The following is a 21905-nucleotide window of genomic DNA, read 5'->3' on the forward strand; positions in this document are numbered from 1 at the left end:
CAATACATCTTCTCACAATATTGTTCCATACAACGCCCCACATTACACTTCACTTACATAGTGTGCCCAACTAGCCTAAGACACTGGGTGATGGACACCCTTTTTGCTCTAGAAGCATGAAACCAACAATATACACCTTGCGGTCCTGATCAATAAGCTGATGCACATAAATAAAAAAACTGGACACTTGTTTCACATGGCTGGACTCGCTGAGATGCAAACATATAAGGGACTTCACGCTTCCAATTCCTCCCCTTAAAATTGCCATCAGAGTGACTCACTTCCTCTTCCAATGATTTGCTTGCTTTTGGGCAAACGTTATTTCCAGAATTGCTTTCACAACAGAAAACGACAAATGGTAGCACCTTGTTCTCCTTCTCGTTTTGCTCTATGTCAAAACTCGCCCAAAGGCGAGACCAGTACTCTCACCAATAATCAGCACCATCAGTACTCTATCTGTGCAAGCTCAAATGCTGGCCTCGGCTCCATTTGTCTTAGGCAAATCTGCCATCTCAAGGAAATGGCTTCTGTTTTGGGACTGTGCACAAAGAGATGTGACCTGGTGTGCCTTAAGTTTTTTCTTCAAGAGTCCATTGTTGTGGAATTCATTTACTATGCCAACTGTTGGCATTCCCAGTGCCAAATGAAATTTGGTGTGAACAGGAGAGATTAGGTGCAAACAACAACTAGGGTAGTTAGGATTGTGGGTGGCTTCTTTCTGAAAAGCATCTGCACTTCAGGCAGGCTAGATTTAATTATTTGAAACACATAACATTTTGATCATTCAACAAATTATTCCCTTGTATTTCTCATACAGTATTACCTGCATGCTACAAGTAGAAATCAAGGAAATAGGGTTTCATTTTTATTCATATCGTACATTTAAAAGCTGGGTGTGGAACAAATCTCCTAGAACCCACACTTGAACTGTGTACAGTGTTGCAAAGCTTTGACCTCCAAATACATTTGACTTCCCAAAGTGCCAATATGATAACTTCAGTGTATTTTCTTTTCAAAGTAGTGCACTTGTAACTAGGCTCTAGTCTACAGACCTCAGCTACTCTAGAGTTCAAGATACCCGATGTCAAGAGCAGAAAATGGAAGTAAAGGTCCAAATTATGGATTTCCTCAAGTTGACTTTTTGGTGAAAGTCAAATTCTACTAAAGTTCTATCATCCTATGTTCTTCGTTCTTCTAGTAGAAGGACGAATATATTGAATGAGAAACGAATAGACTGAAACCAAGGCCATGTCATGTATGCTTTGGATGTGCTATTTTCACAAAATGTTGACATTTTGTGTATTGGCAGTTTGCTCCCCTGCATGCTAGACACCCAGGGAAAGCTACCAAGCTCTGAAATGTTTGAAAACCAGAGACTTGAGTGAAACCAAATTTGTGTGGTTTAAGCTGGTCTTGTTCAAAATGCTCAGTGTAAGAAGCTGGCTTTCTATGTAGTGTACCAAAATGAGGTGCACTGTGCAGTCTCCAGGTCTCCCTTATTAGTGTACAGGGCTTGCTTTAACAATCCCAAGGTGCTGTATTGATGGGAGTATGGTCGAGCAGCCTTAGGCTTATCAGAGGTGAGGGTTAGGCATTTGTTACACACACAGTCTCAGTAAATTAGACACACATTCAATAAGGTAATCTAACGCCAGTTTTGAAAAATTACATACATTTTAATATATGTATTTAGACACCAATATCTACAAAATTAAGTAAGTTGATTTCAAGTTGGTGATTTTCAGGCACTTAGAAAATACAGCTGTCAGATTTCAGGCAGGAGCCTCAAGCACGGTAATGTTATCCTATGGGCGAAACATACGCAGTATAGGGCCACCTGCAAACGATGTACAAGGTAGTTTTTCTAGACTTAAGGTAAGTAGGGGCCAAGGTCCTTGGAACCAACAGCAGTTTTGGGTTACCTGCCCTGGTGTGCCTGGGTGCTGGTCACAAGAGTAGCCTCGAACCCGACCGCTGAAGTCTTTTTGAGAAACCTGTAAGTGAAAAGGCTGCATGTGAGGACTTGAGGACAAGTCTGTCAGAACCCATTGGGGAGGGTGGGAGTGTTCTTGAGGGTCTCTGGCTAAAGGGTGCACCGTCCGTAGGCTCGAACTCAGGCTGGGGGACTAGGGTCAGAGGTGTTTCGTCTGGCAGGTCGCTTGCATTGAAGGCTCCCAGTTTTGGGGTCGACTTGGTGTTTGGGGCAAAACAGGACAGCAGGGCCACTCTTGATGGCCTTTCGGTTGCTGACGTCCCACATCGGTAGTCAATTTTGGAGGTGTTGGTGTCCGGGCTGGACACTGAGCAATGCTTGCTTGCTGTAAGGTGTTCTGTACCCAGGGTATTTTGTGCAGGGCGACTACTGGGGGTCCTGGTATCTCCAAACTTGGTGGGGAGATGGATCTGACCTCCTAATGCATGGCAACCTCCTTGGCGGCTGCTGCGTAGGTGGACCCGGTGGTCAGCGGATCGTGAACCATACATTGCGGTCAGTGGCTGCACGGACTTGGCTCCTCCACTTCAAGGGAGATGCTGACAGGTCGGCGAAGTGCTAGCAGCCCTCCGAGGCTTTTGGAGGATGCGCAGCTGCAGGACAAGTCTGGTATTTGCAATTGTTGAGACAGAAGCAGGCAGGGTTTGCCGCCAAGTCCACAGCTAGTCTACAGTTCTTGTGTTCTTTGGCTCTTCTTCGTCTTTCTTCTTTGGTCAAGTGAATCTGAGTTCCTGGTTTCAGGGGACCACCTAAATACTCCATTTAGGGGCACTGAGGGAGTGAAGGGCAGGGGCCAATGGGCTACTTACCCTTGGGGCCACTGCACCCCCTTTATGACCACTTCCTGTAGGGAGTCGGTATAACCCTGTCCCAGAGTTCCTAATTCCAGCAAAAACAAGATGATGGAATACTTCTTGTCTGGAGCACATGAGGTAGCCCACCTTAGGAGTGTGACTATCTTGGTGGTGCAACGCGTCTACTGCATAGCTAATTTTCCACCTGTCCTGGTGCTAAATGGGCCTCAGGGCAAGGGGTGGCATCTCCCAGGTCTGGGGGATGCCTGGGTAGCATATCAAAGGCGGCAGGGGTTTGAAATACCTGGCCTTGATATGCTAAATCACTAGTCATCCTGCTCGAAGGGGTGCAATCACCTTCCTCCTGAGCAAGCATTGTTCCTGGCATCAAAGAGCGTGGGCTGCCACCTCTAGGGGGGTCAGAAATTTGTCTGTGATGGCAGACTGGACAATACCAGTCTGAAAACTACTGGACCTCTAGCATGCTGGCTGAGGGCACCTCTAACATGCCCTGTGGGTGCAGGTCATAATAAGTCTAATAATGGACTCCGTATGGAACTCTTAATGACCAGTGCCCAGTACATATACTTAAATTGGCTTCCCTATTCACTGGTACCATCTAGTACTTTAACTAAACAGTCCAGGGACATATCTGCTCATGCAGATATTTCCTCACATGTAATATAATGCACTCTGCCTTTGGGCTACAATGCCTGCTATATTGGGTGACTTACATATATAAGATAAAGTGTATTTGGCATGCCACACAGTGAGTGGGCCATGCCGTGTTTTTACTGATGCTTTGCATCATGACACGTAGTCTGCATGTAATTTGTATGTGCGTCCCTTAGGGTAGCATAATGCATGGTGCAGCCCTTAGGGACGTATAGAGGTGCTATGGTCCTTGCCAGTTGGGTTACAATTAAATTTGAACTTGTTTTAGGGTAGAGAGCCCTGGCACTGAGAGCTGGTTGGTTACCAGGCCTCCGTGCACTTCCTGAGTTTAAAACCAGCATCTAATATTCAAAAGGGAAACTAAAAGTGGGGGGATAGCTGCAACAAAATTCCAGTTTCCTACACCCAGCAACTGTTAAACTATTGCTAAAATGTTACTTTCCTTACATTTACGAGCCACAAATGCTGAAAAACTCCTACAATCCTGCATTCTGCACTCTTCATAAAAAAAGCAATTCCATATGTGGATTGCTCTTGGGCGAGCAATGGGCCAGGATCAGCTCTTGCTGGCTTCATTTTGGAGGTGTCATGTTGACGCACATTCTGCAAGTGGTGCGTCACTAGTTTTGGGACTGGGTTGTTCTCTTTATCCAGATTAATGTGCCACCCATGTATACTTTTGAAAAATATGAAGAACCAGGGGGTATCCAGGGATGCAGGGCTTGCGTGGAAAGCATCGGCTTTTCTTACCCAGAATGTCATGCCCCTCAAACACGAAACTAACACTATTGTCTCATGAAAATGCACTATACAAAATATGTGCTGCTAGCCCGAGAAGTACTTCCACCATCCTGTTTTCTTCTTTAAACATGTGGTTGGGCACACTACAAAAAGAGAAGCTGTTCACAATTTCCAGAACAGAGGATGCATTCAGTGTTTTTTTAAAGACATTTAGCATGTGGAATATCTGTTGTTTTTTTGTCCTAGGTAGTCCTTGTTTCACAAGTTTTGAACCCAAAGCCAAAACCACTAGGGCACTGGGCAAACAGAATATATCTAAATAGATACCTTATCTTCTGATTTTCTTCATTTTACGAAGTTCAGATGGACAATCCTACCTGCAGTTTAGTCAGCGCATGATCATCCACAGGTGCCTAATTGGATGTGAAAAGTTGAAATGGCTCACGCGCCTGTAGGTGGTTCCGTGGCTCCCATTTTAAATCTGATTTGTTGACACAGAGCTATATATTGTTTTGCTTTGCTTCAGTGTAGTATGTGCCGCTCCTAATGTTCCTGAGGATCTTCAGGTTCCTGGGGTGCCTGTCAGTGTGGTTTGGAATCTGTGCCCGCCTCTGTTCCTGTTTCCATTTGTGATTGATTGCCTTTAGTGTTTAAGGAATGGATGGGAACATCTTACACACCTGGATTCCACAATGAATGTTGGATTCCTCTTCATGTTCTGCTCCTGGGATAGGTACCAATGTGTGGCCACTCTTCAGAGGGAGTCTTCTCTTTACAGTTTCAGAACTACTTACCAAAAGCCTCACCGTCTGTTTCTCGAGCTCCTCACTATCCTTACTCCTGTTTTGATCAAGGGAGTTTATGATACGGATTCACTCTGTCCTGTTCAGACTCTAAAAAGGTCCCTGTTTTGGGATTCCAGCACCTTATCTACTGCCCTGCTTCTGATAAGGTTATGCCTGATTTCTGCTTTGTAGTCCCTTTAGAATACTTTGTATCTTTGAAGCCGAATTTGGGCAAGGCGGTCTTAATGTCCGAATATTGCCTTTGCTGTGTGTAGAGATTTAGGCTTACATTTTGGTTGAAATGCTGCAGGCTGGTCCTCTGTGGCAAAACCCTTATTGATCTTACTGAGGCATTGTTGTAAAGGGCCATGTTTATTTGGGGTATACCAGCTTTTCTGGACACTGTCTACTGTCAAGTTGCAGCTTCAGCCAGCTGGATAAGAACCGGGCTTTTTTGAGTTTGGTTTTTTTGTGCCGAGTCCTCCTCCTGCCCCATGTCTGATGGAGATTTTCTGTGAATTGAGTTGATGCGGAAATAAATTGTTTTCCTCCGGGAGCCTGGATATTCAATCCTAATATTTTACCTTTCATCAAACAAATAATGAAGATCATGTCCTCTTACTTGGACTAGCACACCAACCAGATCTTCCTTCGGGATTTCAGCATTCACTGGCATGACTGAAATGACTCCTTACTGAATGCTTTCTAGGCATTCCTTTACTGATCTCAACGTTACCCAGTCATGTAATGACCTAACACACAATAGAGGCACCACTCGCCATCTAATCATCGCTAAGGATAGTGCCATACAGCTTAAATCTATAAACCCATGTGACTGGTCAGACCACTACATAATCTCCTTCCTCGTCTTGGAAAAGGTGTTGACTAGTAAGGGTCAACATCTTAAACCCAGACAACGGTCCAGAGACTTGAGAAAAATTAATGTAACCGATCGAACTCCTATTAGCAACAACATCCTACCTCCTCCTACAAACAGGGCAAAAGTAAATGATCTTATTGAGCATTAACTACAATCCATGTCTGAAATACTTGATACGATTGCTCTGAAGCAACTATAAAGAATACCTAGTAGCCACTCCAAACCCTGGTTCAACAACAACCTAAATTAAGAAAGGAGCAATTTAAGGCTTGCTATGAGATCTTGAAGGAACTCTCCCTCCATTTCACACCTCAAGCAAATGGGGTCGACAAGCAGCTCCTACAACAAAAATATTTGTAGTTCAAAAGCTGAATACTTTAGGGTGTAACTAGACCATGCCAAAAACATACCTAAAAAGCTATTCAAAATTGTCAAATAACTTGCCAATACATCCACCCCTCTGTGAATTTTGACACAGTGACCTGGGAAAGACCTTCGTCGTCCATGTTCTTCTCTCACCGACAATACCACTAGACTGACGTCCACCAATCTTGCCCCTGACCACCAGGAATCTCTTGTCCTGCCTGGGTTTACAGGCCCAGTCATATCAACAACTTTCACATCAGAGCATGGATGTTAATGGAACAAACGTCCTTCCAGTACTACACCCTATGTCACTCGAAGTTCCCATTATTGGACTCCAATGAAGTTTGTAACCTATGCCTCTCTCCTGACCATGGCGACTCCTCATGTGAAGCTTACCTTGACTCAAAGTAGGAAGAGAATGCTCCCTTGGTCTTCAAGACATTCGGCAATCTAATAAAGACCTCTGCCAGAGTCAAAAGGCCTGCCTGTCCTACACCCACCCCAGGAGGCCTCACACTGAAGGAGGGCCCCACTCACTAGGGAGTCTGACTTCATGCCCTGTACACAAAGTACTACAGCCTCCAGTGCCTGGCCACGTTCGGGCTCTGCTTGTTATGGAACGAAGACCTTGGATCCAAAAAAGGACCTGAGAATGGATGTTGACCTCTCTCTTGACTCTCCGTTCCCAAGAGCACAACAAGCCTCAACTCCACCTGAAGCCCAAAACCCCTTCACCAGCACCTAGACCACTATCGACTCCAAAGCCATTATTGACTTTGAGAACACACTCAATGACATGCTCCGAAGAGTCTGAACAGCTGATCCTCCAAAGACTTTTATCCATCCCCCTTACTGAGAAGATTATGATGAAGTCATGTGCCGAAATCCACAGAGAATCTACCTCGAAAGAGGAGACTGGCATTTGAGGAGGAATGTGCATCGAAGACCCACCAGGCTTCCATGCCCAAGAAACGTAAAGAGACAGACACCAGCCTTGCCCCCTTATGCTCCACCTCATGTCCTACCACCGCTGCTGCCTTCACCGTGACCATGCACACTGCCTTCACTGCCTCTGTCACAGTCATCAGAGGGATGTCTTATGACCGAGGCAGACTCTTCAGCTGACACACATTTTGAGCCACAGCCCAAAGTCCACCCTTAGGACAACTACAAAGCCCACCACAAAGTGATCCAATGGACAGTCACCTTCCATGCACGTTCCCTATGAGCAATTTCCTTGTTGAGGCTTTGTCCAAGTCAGGGTGGACAGTACAATTTCTGGCCATGATAAAAAAGCATGCACATATCTGCCCCAAAGATATTCAGGCAACCCATTAAGGCCTGGGTAGTAACAACAAGGCCCCCATCAAAACAAATTATATTTTCTATTCCAAACGCCCCTCTAAATGCAAAAGCATTTTCACTCAACATCTCCCAGTCACAAAAACTTCCATAATACCCCATGGCCACAAACTTTCCACCACTCCCTCTCCAACTTTTATGGGGAAATCAACATCTCCATTTTCAAAACGGGTAACATCCTCATCCAAGCGGCCGTACCCCATCTTAACACCTTTGAACTCCATTTCAGAGCCTTGGCCATCCAACTTTCCAATTCCACCAACAGCCCCCAAGACTCTCCACCTCCTCTCTTCCCACCTACCCCGCCCCACCAGTCCACCTCTTTCGCCCCTGACCTTTCAACATCCAATGACACTATGCAAACGTTATATTTTCAAAGAAGGGAGACAGTGAAAGAGGCGAGTTTCCCACTCAATGAGAGAGTGGCAGGTCCAGCTAGGTGTTCGCCCAAAGTAACATGAAACACAAGAGGTACCAGGCTGTTCCTAAATGGGGCGAGGGTTTTGTGTTGGTGACACCCTAGCGTCGTGGATCAACGCGTGGGTATCCAATTTGTTGGATATAATGGCCTCACACACCCTTGCAGGTGTCTTGCTTCATCATGGGCAATGCTCCTCGTTGGGTCGGCGGTGCAATACCCAACGGGCAACACCTCAAAGAGGGGCTCTTTGGCAGAGATCTTTTTCCAACTGCCGTATGGGTGAAGTGTGGGTGAGGGGCCAGTATCGTGTAGACGTAGGGAGAGTTAAAATTGGGGTAAAGGGTACCGGGATCAAGTTTATTCTAGTGATCCCTTATTCCAAATTAAAAATGAGAAATCGAATAGGCTCGGAGGGAATTCATGACCCCTGGTGCGAGACTAGACTAATGGGTATATCAATAGGTCGACATGTTTCTAGCTGGTTGTCCTATGACTAGCGATTCTTCAGGACCAAAATGAACAAAAAGTTTGTGGTTTTTTCATACTATCTACAAAGGGCCTTTACCTTGCTATAGAACATTATTTCAAATAGTGTAAAGGATCAAAGGTACCTGTGTTGTGCTGTATTTGCCTATAGTGGGAGACAAAAAAAAGAAATTCACATCAAGGCCACGTTTCCACTAAAATTGACATGTCACCAAACAAAATACTGTGAAGCATGCCTATGTAAGTGTTTACTTGACATGTGCTAAAAACAGGTGGTCTCATCCGTGGTGAGCAATGTGAATGGCATGCTCAAAGGGAGTAGTCCCAAAAATTTAAAAACAATAATCAGCAGCAGTATTCTCATAACAGGTATAGTGATCGGACACTCCCCTATCTTGGTGGAGGTGAGCTACAACAACAGCACCCGGCAGGTAGAGCTACGGGTTCAACCTCTTAGTTTTCAGGCTAATGATGGTGAACAGAAGTCAAGTATTGGGTAAAACGATAAAAAGGAAGAGTACCACTTGTTTCATCATATGTTTAACCCTAGAGCTAGGTTTTCTTATCAGGGGGAGTGGCCCTTCCAGTCTTGAAATGGTGGGGTGCCCCTTCTGGTATTGGAATAGTGTCGTTATTACATGCAGGGTTGTATGGTCTCTGGTTGTAAACAACCGGGGTGAATTCTAAAGTTTCAGCGATCCTGGAAAACGCTCCTCACGGAGCCCCCCTCTCTTTGAAGGAAGCCATCGTTAGCGATAACAGTTTTAATGTGTTGTGGCTAAACTCACTCAAAGGGCTATACCGTCTCAAGGAGACCGCCTCGCAGCGTATGTTTATTGTTGAGGGCAAGCGACACAGTAGCAACTACTTAAGGGTTCCCCTGTAAATACGCCCTCAATTGGCAGACAAAGTATTATTATTCCAGACTCTCATGCGAGTTATGAGGAACTCCGTTAGGGTGGGTGCACGGAAGCAAATCGCCATAATCACACATGCTCTCACACACTTACTTGTATTCTCCGTGCCTCCGCGGGTGGACCTACCCCTCTCTGCCGGGACCGGATAGGTAACCGGGACGGAGAGGCACAGGTTCTTATCCGCCAATGCGGTCATGTGATCGGGGTGGGGTTACTCGTGGCTTCCGCAGCTTGGGGCAGAAGTGATTTTTTTGGTAACAGCGGCGGCCATCTTACAGTTCTAAGTGTATGGAGTTGAGCCATAGGGAGGGGGGAGTGCTACATAAGTTTAATTACACAAGGGTTATTGTGTTATTCTGATCATAATGGACGGTTATTAAGCCCTTATAAATTGTGGAATGGTTGCATCACCGGGTTGTAACCTGGTCCCGCAAGGTGACGCTACTGCGCCAAGCAGGATATCGTGGTTCAATGAGTGAGACAACGGCGGCCATTAATGAGAGGTGTCTGCAGGCGCTGATTTTACAAGCTTAGTTCCCTAAACCCTGTATGCAAACGTTGTCACCCATCCCCTCTTTCCTCACTATGACCCTCCCCTCACTCCCAATCCCCCTTGCACCCAATCAGCACACCCATTCCCCTCCCTTCTACTCCTCCCTCCTGGCCCTCTTTCACAGCCGCCCCTTCCATTCCTCCTCCAACCCTCACTCACTCCTCCTCTCCCAACTCATCCTCACACCCTCCAAATCACAATACTTCTCACCCGGATTCCCCTTCCTTTTCTCCTCCTCCCCCTCATTCCTCCTCTCCTAACTCAGCCTCACACCCTCGGAATCACACTATCCCCCACCCTTCCTCTCCCAACTCATCCTCTTCCCCCCCCCCCCCCCCCCACCACACTCTTCCCATTGTCCCACCCCGCACTCCTTCACCACACTGCAACGGTACCTCCTTGCTATCTGCAAACTACTCATCCCCAGAGGTTTCATCTCCCCCCTATCCCGCCATGTCAATCCTTCTCCCCTTCAACTACAGCCCTCCCTGCTCTCCTGCCTGCATCGGCTCATCTCCTCTTCAGAACAGGCTTCCTGCCTGCATCTGCTCACTGCCTCCTCAGAGTAGATCTCCCTCTGCAGCTAACTCCGAACCCCATTTGTCCTCCTCCTCCCCCCTCCCCCTATTTCCCCCCTCACTCTTATCTCAAACTCCCTGCGCAACATCAAACTTAACCTCTCCACTCTCACAAGAGATCTCTTGCGTCTTAGTAACGATTTCTAAAACCTCAAATCCAGCGACCACCCTCCCCGAAGAAACACCGCTAGCCCTGGTCAAATAAACCCCACCACCTCCAAACAGTGTAAAACAACTCCCTTGCTTTGCCGGGCCCAAAGACCTCTCCGTACCACTTGCACCCTCTTTCACCGGGAAATTTCCGACCTTCAAAATTCCTACCCTCCATACTCTTTGACCATGAACACGCCTCCCACCTTCTCAAACATCCCCGTCATATTGAGGACTAGTCGTATTCCCCTCGCACCTGTCTCACCTAGACCCCCTCCTCATCTCACCTCCATCCTTGCCCTCCCTTCTCCCAAACCCACTCCCAAACCCCTCACCTGCATGCTTGTTAACTGCCGCTCCACTGCCTGCCATGCCATAGAAATCTCTGAAACCATCCTTAGCGAATCCATCGACATCGCGGTCCTTACAGAATCCTGGCTTAATGACCACTCTACAAGCATTTTAGATATACTCTTACCCCCGGGCTACTCCATCATTAGGAAAGATAGACCCATCCGAAAAGGCGGTGGTGTAGCTATCATCTTCAAAGACGAATTACAGCTCTCCCTTATCAATAACACCAAATATGCCTCCTTTGAATACCTTGTAGCTGAACTCAAAATACAGGGTTCCCCCCCATCCGCCTTCACAATATATATAATCCACCCGGAAACCAATACCCATTCATTGACGAGCTATCTAACCTTCTTACCCAATCCTCAATTACCAATTCTAAAAACATCTTCCTGGGAGACTTTAACCTCCATTGGAATGATTCCAAAGATCCCTCAATCGCCCTCCTCTCTGACCTTCTCGAAATTAATGACCTCAAACGAATCTGTCAGTCACCAACCCATTTCAAAGGAGCCACCCTCGACGCTATCATCACCAGCAAGGATCTAGCTCTCCTATCTAACATCATTCCCATTGACTGGTCCGACCATCACCTTATCCTGTTCTCGATAACTACCTCTGCCTCCCCCCCTCCTACCAAAACTATTAAACCCATGAAACCGATCAGAAATCTCAGTCAGATCCCCCCCCAACTTACTTGAATCCAAACTTCATGCTCAACTTCTCGCTATCCCTCCCTCCCTTAACACGAATTTATTTATTTTTTATTTTTAGCAACTTATAAAGCGCCTGGTGACCCGAGGGCATCCCCGCGCTATAGAGATTAAATCCTGCTGAGGGGGATAAGGGAGAAGGGTTTATTTAGGAAACAGGAGGGTTTTAAGTTTTTTCCTGAACGTCAGGTAATTGGGCTCCAGTCTGAGGGAGCGTGGGAGGGAGTTCCAACCAGTGGACGCTTTTACAGAGAAACGTCGGCCTCCGGTACGTGTCCTCTTGAATTTGGGGATATTGGCCAGGTGCTCGTTCTCAGACCGTAGAGCTCTCGGTGCTATGTAAGGGGTGACCAAGCCGCTGAGAATCGCAGGTCCCGAGCCATTGATTAGTTTATGGGCCGTGCACATGGCTTTAAATTTCACCCTTTGGCGGACTGGGAGCCAGTGCAGAGCCTTAATAGCGGGTTTGGCGGATACTCTGGGAGGTACGCTCATGATTAGGCGAGCTGCTGCATTCTGGGCTCTTTGCAGTCTCTCTAAGGTAGCTTCCGGCGCACCCAGGTAGACCATATTGCTATAGTCTAACCGTGACATTATGAGGCCCTGAACTAGAAGTTTCCTGGACACGGGCGGTAGAAGGGGGAAGATTTTGCAGATAGTCCGCAGAAGCCCAAGACAGGTCCCGGCCGTTTTGGCCGCTTGGGTCTTCATTGAGAGATCGGGTTCTAGCCAGACTCCGAGGGTCTTGATTTCGTGTTTCGGGGTGGGGATTTCCCCGAACACGTCTGGCCAGATCGCCGGGGGGATGGTCGCCCATTGTTTGCCCATGAGCATCACTTCGGTTTTGGAACCGTTAAGTTTCAATGACGATACGCACATCCACCCGTGAATTTCGGTGAGACAGTTTGGTAATTTGTCTGGGTGGTCGTCTAGTTGGGATAGGGAGACGACCAATTGTGTGTCGTCAGCGTAGCTCACGATTTTTATCCCGAATGGTGATACCACATCTTCCAAAGGGGCCATATACACGTTGAAAAGCGTGGGGCTCAGGGAGGAGCCCTGAGGAACCCCGCTGGTGAGTGGAAGTGTGGACGAGTGGTATTCACCGTCCCAGACCTGGAACGTGCGTCCGGTGAGAAAGGACTCTATCCAGCTGAATGCCATCCCGGTGAGCCCTGCTGTCGCCAACCGATGGAGGAGGACACGGTGGTTGACCGTGTCGAAGGCGGCACTCAGATCCAGGAGGATCACTGCCACTGATCCTCCTGAGTCTAGAATGCGCCTTGCTTCCTCGATGACGGCAAGAAGGGCGGTGTCTGTACCGTGTCCCGGACGGAACCCGGTTTGGGATTGCCGTAGGATGTTATTTGTCTCGAGGAATCGGGAGAGTTGACTATTCACCAGTTTCTCGGTAATCTTGCTAATCCCCGGGAGGAGGGATATGGGTCGGTAGTTTGCCATATCAGTTGGATCAAGCTGAGGTTTTTTAAGGAGTGCCTTCACCACTGCACTTTTCCAGCTGTCGGGGACTGATCCTTGTGCAAGTGAGCAGTTGATAAGTTCCGTGAGTGTAGGGGTGATAGCGGGGGCCACGTTTTTGAGAAATCTCAAGGGTGCAGGGTCTAAAGGAGATCCGCTTTTTATTTTATTCAGGGTTGCTTCCACCTCGTTAGGCGTTACTGGCCTGAATGTCTCAAGTTGGGGACGTATTCCCGTCTGACCGGGGGGCTGAGTAATATTTCTGCGGGTGGGGGAGCTAGGAAGAGGGAGGGATGTGAGGATACGGGCGATTTTATTGTTGAAATATGTGGCTAGGTCATTGCTTCTGTCTACCTGGGGGGTGGTGGACAAGGGAGAGATGGGAACTTTCAATAGCTCCTTCACGATGAGGTAGGATTCCCTAGAGGAATTTGAGGCTTCCTTTATCCGGGTGTCATAGTGGGAGGCTTTGGAGAGCTTAATAGCAGTTTTATAGATTTTGACTGAGGAGTGGTAGGCCTCTTTGCTGGCATTATGCCAGTCTTTTCTCCAAAGCCGTTCGGCTCTTTTACAGTTTTTGCGGAGCTGACGAAGTTCTGGGGTGAACCACGGTGCAGAACCCGTGTTGTTGGTTTTGTCTTCGCGCATTCTGAGTGGGAGCACGGAGTCAAGGGAGGTCGTGATCCAATTTCTGAAGTTACTATCGGCGTTGTCCGGGATATCTTCATGAATCGGGGCAGTAGATATCAGGGTATTGGCCCATTCTTCAATGGGAAGTTTGGACCAAGTCCTGCCTCTGGTGAAAGTGGGCAATTTCTGAGGTTTCCTAAGGGAACCTGGAAGTTGGAATAGGACCAAGAAGTGGTCCGTCCAGGGAAGGGGGATGGAGTCTATTGTTTGCATCGCGGGGGAGCTGGTGAAGACTGGGTCCAGCAGGTGGCCTTTAATGTGAGTGGCTCCTGAGTTAAGGAGACGGAGGTCCGAGGCCGCTAGTTCAGTGATCAGGTCGACTACTCCAGAATCTGAAGTGTCTTCGAAGTGGATGTTCAAGTCTCCCACTAAAATAAAATTCGTGACGGAGTGAGCCTGTGTAGCTACAGTGTCTAAGAGGGCATTGGGAAAGGAACCAGGGTGGCCGGGGGGACGGTAGACTAGAATCCCTGAAAGGGAATTCGTAGGGTCTAGTTTGATTGAGAATTGAAGGCTTTCAGAGTCTGAGATTTGTGCGTCGCTGGAATTGCAGATGAAAGAGTCTCGGTAGATGATGGCAATACCTCCACCTCTACCTAGTGGTCGAGGGAGAGACTGGATGAGGAATCCAGGTGGTGTGGCTAACACTATGTCCGAGTCAGAGTGTGGGGTGAGCCACGTTTCCGTTAGGAAGAGAATGTCAATCTCGTAGTCTTCTATTAAGTGGTGGATTGGTGTCGCATGTTTAGGGAGGGAGCGACAGTTCAGCGAGGCAAGTTTGAGGGTTGCGGGCTTCAGCACTCGTGTGGGGAGTTTAAGCTGGGCTGGCTGGCAGTTCGTGCAGCTGACAAAGGGTCCATTCATATCATGGATATATCTGCATGAGGGGGCGATGGAAGGTCTGAGGCTTAAAAGGTCACGACGGGAGTATGTGGTTTTGGTGGAGGCTCTGGGTGCCAGGGGGTCTGGCCCTAGGCCCGGTCGTGCGCGGACGGGCGCAGACGGGCTTGCCTTAGGCGCTCCCGCTGCGCTCGTCCGCTGCGCTGGAATGGCCGACACATTTGTAGTAGGTATTATGGGCGTGGCCTCGCAGTGGGCGTGGCTTCGCCTTTGACCGCGCTGGCGGTGTGGGCGTTTTCCCCCTCTGACAGCGGGGACTCGCTGTGTTTTGGAGGGTCTGGGAGGGCAGGCTGAGCGCGTGAGTACGGCGCTTTTGCTCAGGTGAGCTTCGTGGTCAATTACAGTTTTTAAAATCAACAGTAAGTGAAGACAATAGTGACAGAGTTTAAAATACAATTCAGGTGCAGCGTGCTAACCTCCGGCTTTCCGCCTCAGAGGGAAATTAATCAGAATGAACTTACCGAACAATATAACAAAGCAGTCATCGATACCCTTGACCTTCTGGCCCCTCTCAAGCTTAAAAAACAAAGAAATATCCCCTCTAAATCGTGGTTTAACACAGAGCTTAATAATGAAAGACGCAGTCTCAGACTGATGGAAAGATTATGGAGACAGCACCCCTCCCCTTCTAACCTGGCCCGCCTCAGACTTGCTAGATCGTCCTAAAAAACATATCTTTAGACAAAAAACTTCCTTCTTCTGGACTCAACTAGATCGAGCTCAGAACAGGCCTAGAGAACTATTCAACATTGTGCGCAATCAAACCACTTCCGCTCCCCCTGTCCCGCTGGCCTCGACGACTAGATGTGAAGAAATAGCTCTCTTTTTCTCTGACAAAATTAAACTAATTGAGCAAACCTTCCACTCTACTGCAATCCCTACCGCCAATCCGAACATCTCTTAATATCCCCCCCTCCAACATAACTCCCTCTACACCCACTACTACCCACCATAACTCTGATCTCCCTCACCTCCCCTTGTCCTCCAATTTCCTGGACTCCAATCATCTTAATTATCTTCCTAAAAACAATGCCGCATGGCTTAACTTCCAACCTGTCACTGAAAGAGACGTCTTTAACATCATTACCAAACTCAAGCCTTCCTCCCACACCAAAGACCCTCTCCCCTCCAAACTTGTCCAAAACCTCAAACACATCATCACCCCTTCCTGGACCTCTATCATCAACAGCTCCCTTGCCACCGGCTGTGTCCCCACTTCATTGCAACTAGGCCAAATTACCCCCATTATAAAAAATCCCTTGGCAGACACAAACGACCTCAATAACCTTCGTCCCATCTCCAACCTTCCTCTTCTTTCTAAAGCCCTGGAAAAATGTGTCCTTCTCCAACTAGATAAACAAATTGAACATTTTAATTTACTTGACCCCCTCCAATCTGGCTTTAGGAAAGGATGCAGCACTGAAACCGCCATGCTAAACATTGTTGACGACATCCACCACTCACTTGACAATGGCGAATCTAGCCTTCTGATCCTCCTTGATCTCTCTGCAGCGTTTGATACTGTTAACCACTCTGCTCTACTCAATGCTCTTAGAGATCGATTCGGACTGAACGGTACGACACACAAATGGTTCGTCTCATACCTACAACACCGTTCTCAACAAATCAAAATTCAAAATTGCCTATCTAACCCTACCCCCATCTCCTTAGGAGTTCCGCAAGGATCCATCCTCTCTCCCTCTCTCTTTAACCTTTTCATGGAACCCCTCACACTCATTCTTGAACAAGCCGGGATCAACTACCATCTTTACGCCGACGACACCCAAATCTATTATAAGATTAAAACTCATGCTGACATCCTTCACCTCAACAACACTCATCAAGATTCAAGCCTGGTTCCACATTAACCACCTCAAACTCAACCCTAAAAAAACTGAAATTATTCTTTTCCCCCCCCCCAAAATAACAAGCTCCCCATTCAGAACTGGATCTCTGACCTTAATGCCCTCAACTGCTCCTTATCTTTGTCCTCCTCAGTCAAATCACTAGGGATCTCCATTGACAATCTCCTTACACTCAAGACACACATCAACAACTCTGCCAAAGGAGCCCTCTTCACTCTCCGCCACCTTAAGAAAATCAAGCCCTTCATCCCTATCGATGATTTCAAACTAGCAGTACAATCCCTTGTCCTTTCTCGCATCGTCTATGGTAATGCCATTCTCACCGGAACTCCCAAGATCCACCTAGCACCTCTCAAATCTGTGCTTCACCTTGCAGCTAGACTTACCACTGACTGCAAGCGATTCGACCACATCTCCCCTGCCCTTAAAACCCTTAAATGGCTCCCCATTGAAGGTAGGTCCACTTACAAAACAGCCTGCATTACACATAAAATTCTCCATCAAAACACACCGACCTACCTCGCTAACAAACTCACTAAAGCCGGTTGCTCCCGTTCCCTGAGAAGTACTAACACCCTCCTTCTTATCCCCCCCTTCTAAAAAAGATAACCACCCAGTCACGTTCCTTTTCCGGCAACGCTCCTTGCATTTGGAATGCCCTTCCAACTGACCTTCGCTGCAACCCTTCCTACTCTAGCTTCAAAAAAGAACTCAAACTACATCTCCTCAATAAATACTGGGGACTCTAATCCCTATCTGTTCTCTTCCACTGGCCACTCCTGTCCTACCCTTTTTGCATCCGCCCTCTCTCTATCATCCTTACTCGCCCTTCCTTCTCGTCACTTCCCCTCAACCCCCCCCCCTACTTCTCCCCCTCCCTCTCTCTTCCTTACCAACCTAACTGATCACTAACCTCCCTATCTTTACTCTGCAATTTCCGGCTCTTTTTTCAGTTTGTGCCTTATCATATTTTTGATTATCACTTTTTCCACATTCTGATATGCTTACTTCCCATATTTATCGTTTTGTAATCTGTTAGGCTGAGACTTATATGTTATATATATACATTGATGCTTTGTATATTCCCTGTCTTATTGACCCTCTTGTCTCAAAAATGTAAAGCGCTCTGATACCCCTGGGTCCAGCCAGCGCTATATAAAACCTATAAAATTAAGAAGAAATATAAACCCTACCCAGTGACCCTGTGTAGATCAGGGGCCATGACCCTCATCATTAAGAATGCCTTTAAGCACCCCCCCCCCAATCCTCCTCCACCTGATCACCCATCACCTGTTAGGAGGGAACAATTGCAAGATTTCCTCTGTCACTGGGTGGAAATCATATCAGATCCAAAGGTAATTTAGATGGTTCACCTTAGCTAATTCCTAGAACTTCACAGCCCCTCTCTAAATCCCATCCCATGAACATATCCTCATTAGAGGAGATCTCCTTCCAGGGCAAAATGCCCCTATTGTCTTTGCTTCCTCATCCCCCAAGAAGGACGCTGTTACAATAAAGATACCTTCTTGTAAGCAAGAGTCAAGTAGCCAGTTCACGTAGGATAACAAGGTAGATTTATTGCAGAAGTTGTAGCTTAGGTTACAGGTTACCAGTTATGGATAAGTAACCACACCAGGAGCAGCATCCTTACTGCTCCGCCCACTCTCTCCAGCTGACACTCTTACAGGCACTCAACATTCCATGACATCATCACACTGGCCGAGCAGCAGGGAATAGAGAGTCTATGGAGAGGATGCATTACAGCTAAACAGCAGGTTATTACCGACAGCTACCTCAGGCCAGTATTGGACCTCCAGCTCCTCAACTGATCTTTCCTGTTCGCACATTCCCACGGGACAACCCTGCAGGATTTCAGCCCTCTGCTCCGACAAGGCGACTTCATGACGGCACTAAACATGAAGAACACCTTCTCTCCTATTCCCATCCATCTCACCTACCGGGGCTACCTCAGCTGCTAAGTGCTTCCCTTTGCGGTAACCACTGCCTCATACCTACTCTCATCTCCTGTGCAGAAAACAATCTAACATGGAGTCAGTGGCCATGCATTAGATAGCAGGAATATATGACCATGTGAATCTACAGCACTTCATGATATGAACAGATGCTTATGGGACAAGTAATGTTTTCCTTTTGGTTGAAACTCTCTTTGCCTGCAAATCCTCACCGACCCACAAACTTCCCCGTTTCTGAGGAGTATTTAATAAGGTTGCAAGTTTTTCTGCATTGCACCTTTGTTAAACTCATCTTCACCTCCGATGTGGAATAAAATGGCTGGAACCGACATTCAGACCATGAGGGTTGTGCCACATACTGCTAGGTCTGTGACATCACTTCCAGGAAGGGACTGTCATCTGGAGCATTAGCCATGGCGCCACCTACCGGTGCAATAGAGCTATCTCAACTTTTCCTGAGCCAGTTTGCTTCCTGGGGAGGTTCATGAGGTGAGAAATCTGCAAGTGAGTGTCCACCAAAAATACCCTTATGGAAGGCAAGTAACGTATTCATCTGTTCACAAAAAATGTAGTACTCCCTGGAGGATAGTCTATCTACCATACAAGTCGTGAATCCGTCCAAGCACACCACAATATCCAAATACTTCAACTTGGGATAACATTGGCCCCAGGGCTTAATATTTACAAATGTAGTCCCTCGTGTATCTTAACCCCCCAGAAATTGGTGGCACCTTCAAGTTATTCATGTGAGGCATATTTTTAACTGCTATGTTTTAGCTGCCTGTTAATTTGTGCTATTTACTAATATGCACTGAGTTTCTAACGTCTACCACCTCCGAGAGTAAGCCTTGATTACTTTCATTGGGATAGTCAATATCCAAAGGGATCGACTCTGTCCAGTTGGAATGCTGTAGTATTAGCCTTAAAACACAGCTGACAGTACTGTTAGGATACTACCCAGTATCTGCGTATTGCTTGATGACATTTAGAAAGTGCCTCATTCCCACCAAAGGTGTATGTAAAAAGTGTCTGAACCCATGCACTGTAATCTGCTGCCACCACGGTCACTTAGCTCATAGTAGACCTATTTATGTGGTTAATAGTGCACTTTCAGTCTCCCTCTTTAAGCAGAGATATACTCTACATCTGACCTCTCTTCAAAAAAAAGCAGTGCTTCCTGTGGTGGAAAATAAAGCTGGTCAGGTTGGCAGAGCTTTTCTAAAAAATACTGTCTTGATATTGTGTAAATATTAAAGAAGACATGTGCCATTGCTATAATCTAAATTGTCATACCTACCTGAGCAACTGCCTCTGGTCAGTGAATATGGTATTTGAACTATGTTGTTATAGGTTATGGTTATTCACCTACACACAGTGATCGAAGTGCATTAAAAGAAGTAAGGGAACTGTGATCCTGAACCCATTGGGGGCGAGGTCGCTGACCGTGGGGGAAGGATCAAAGGCGTGGTTAAATACTAAATATTTTGTAACTATGTTGTTGGTCTTTCCCCTTCAAGTAACCGCATATAAAATAACACTCACCTGAAATCAAAAGGAAATGCAAGTTAAACTAATTAGTGAGAGATGCACTTTTTTATGCAGTGAAACGCCTGTTTAATGCGATAACTGGAGAGATCTGTCTGTGTAACCAGAGAGCCACACAATTTAATTCTGGTTGGTGCAGTGGGGAATAGTGACTTCTGAGTTTTTAGTGTTGCGAAGTCCGAGCCTGTGACAGAAAGCATATGTACAGTATGACACGCAGTATAAGATTTGCTGCCACAAAATGCATAAAAAGGTTTGGGTTTAAGGAAAAAAAAAAAGTGCTTCCAAAATATAGATCTGAGTAATATGCAGACTGTACCGAATACAAACATTTTTTATAACTGTCCCTTAACACCACTTACTCCACAGCTCATCAGATCCCCTTACAAAACATCTCAAAAAGAATATCTTCTAGTGACTCCATCAATTAAAGTCCGTACCGGCTCACAAGCAGCCTTTACATTTGCACATTAACCGAATGTGAATAGTTAAATTTCTGCCAGGCAGCAGACACCCTGGCAAGAAGGCTTGTTTCCTGTACCCTAGTCTGCCCCTCCCAGAACGGTTGCATTTGTAGGGGAACTGTTTTTGTCATATTAAAAAAGTATGGTCCTGTCGTACCCCGCAGATCCCGCCCATTTCGACCTCTGCTTATGCAACACATTTTGAAATCATATAAAGTTCGAGTCCAACTAAGATTTATTTACAGTAAATGTGACAGTTGTCCGCTTAGTCCTCTTGGCTAATTCCGTAATTCAGAAATCTTTTGATGTACTGCCTTCCTTTTATACTGCTTCTCTCTGGTCAGTCCTAAGAACAATCCTATTAAAAAAAACTTTGCATTGATCGACCTCAATATAGATTAGAATGTGTACTGTTTTGTTTTTCAGGAGACCTGTGCTTATTTAAAATAATACTTTGAAGTGAGATTTCACCGATGTGTTTCTTTCAATTCCTTATACCCAAAGGTCAAAACAACAAGTTGCAGAAATTATAAGAAGTTTTAAAGGCCAAGTGAGAAAAATGCTGCGGCATGCAGAGGCTTCATATATAATAGAGTATGCCTACAATGACAAGGCTGTTCTTGAACAGAGAAACTTTCTGACAGAAGAACTGTATGGGAATGCCTTTCTGGTTTATAAGGTAGATGTTTTCAATGTCCTCAATTTTACAGTGTGAATATTTGTTGCCTGTTTGGTACCCTCTTTAGTCTAAAAAGGTAAAAAAGTAACAAAAAAACATAGTCTGTAAGGCTAGCTCTTGTGTTTTTCTGCTTTAGGTGAAAATGCCTTTTTATGCTCTGCCACGCTCTTCTCTTCCTGTTTTTTCCTCACTTTCCTTGAAAATGACTTACAATATCGAAGCCATGGTTGACTGAGAAAAGTGAAATGGAAGCAAGAAATAGCTGTGCAATAGACCTTGATCATATAGCCAGTTTAGTACTTTGTTGCCTTCATCTCTCCTGACCAGCCTCCTCCTGTGCTGACATTTTCCGCTCCTGCACTTTTGTCCTTTCTTCTACGTTGTTACTTTGTCTGATATTCTGCATTAAACACTTGACTGACACACTTACGGTCCCTTAGGTCTGGCTGATTTTTATTTAAAGTATAAATGAACGAGAGACACCCTGTGAACCAACAGGAACTGGGTAGCAAAAGCGTAACCCATTTGTTACGCTGATTTTT

General features: G+C 46.4%; 1 protein-coding gene across 2 annotated transcripts in view; it reads left to right on the plus strand.

Annotated features, from left to right (window-relative positions):
* The window catches only part of PUM3 (pumilio RNA binding family member 3), a 211189-nt gene that overhangs the window by 60316 nt on the left and 128968 nt on the right, over window positions 1-21905 (plus strand). For both annotated transcript variants that reach the window (XM_078675717.1, XM_078675718.1), the window contains one exon: window positions 21189-21363. In XM_078675717.1, the coding sequence (XP_078531843.1) occupies window positions 21189-21363 (175 nt within the window). The remainder of the gene's footprint in view (window positions 1-21188; window positions 21364-21905) is intronic.

The sequence above is a fragment of the Lissotriton helveticus genome, chromosome 2_1 (genome assembly GCF_964261635.1).
Source record: "Lissotriton helveticus chromosome 2_1, aLisHel1.1, whole genome shotgun sequence".
Taxonomy (NCBI): domain Eukaryota; kingdom Metazoa; phylum Chordata; class Amphibia; order Caudata; family Salamandridae; genus Lissotriton; species Lissotriton helveticus.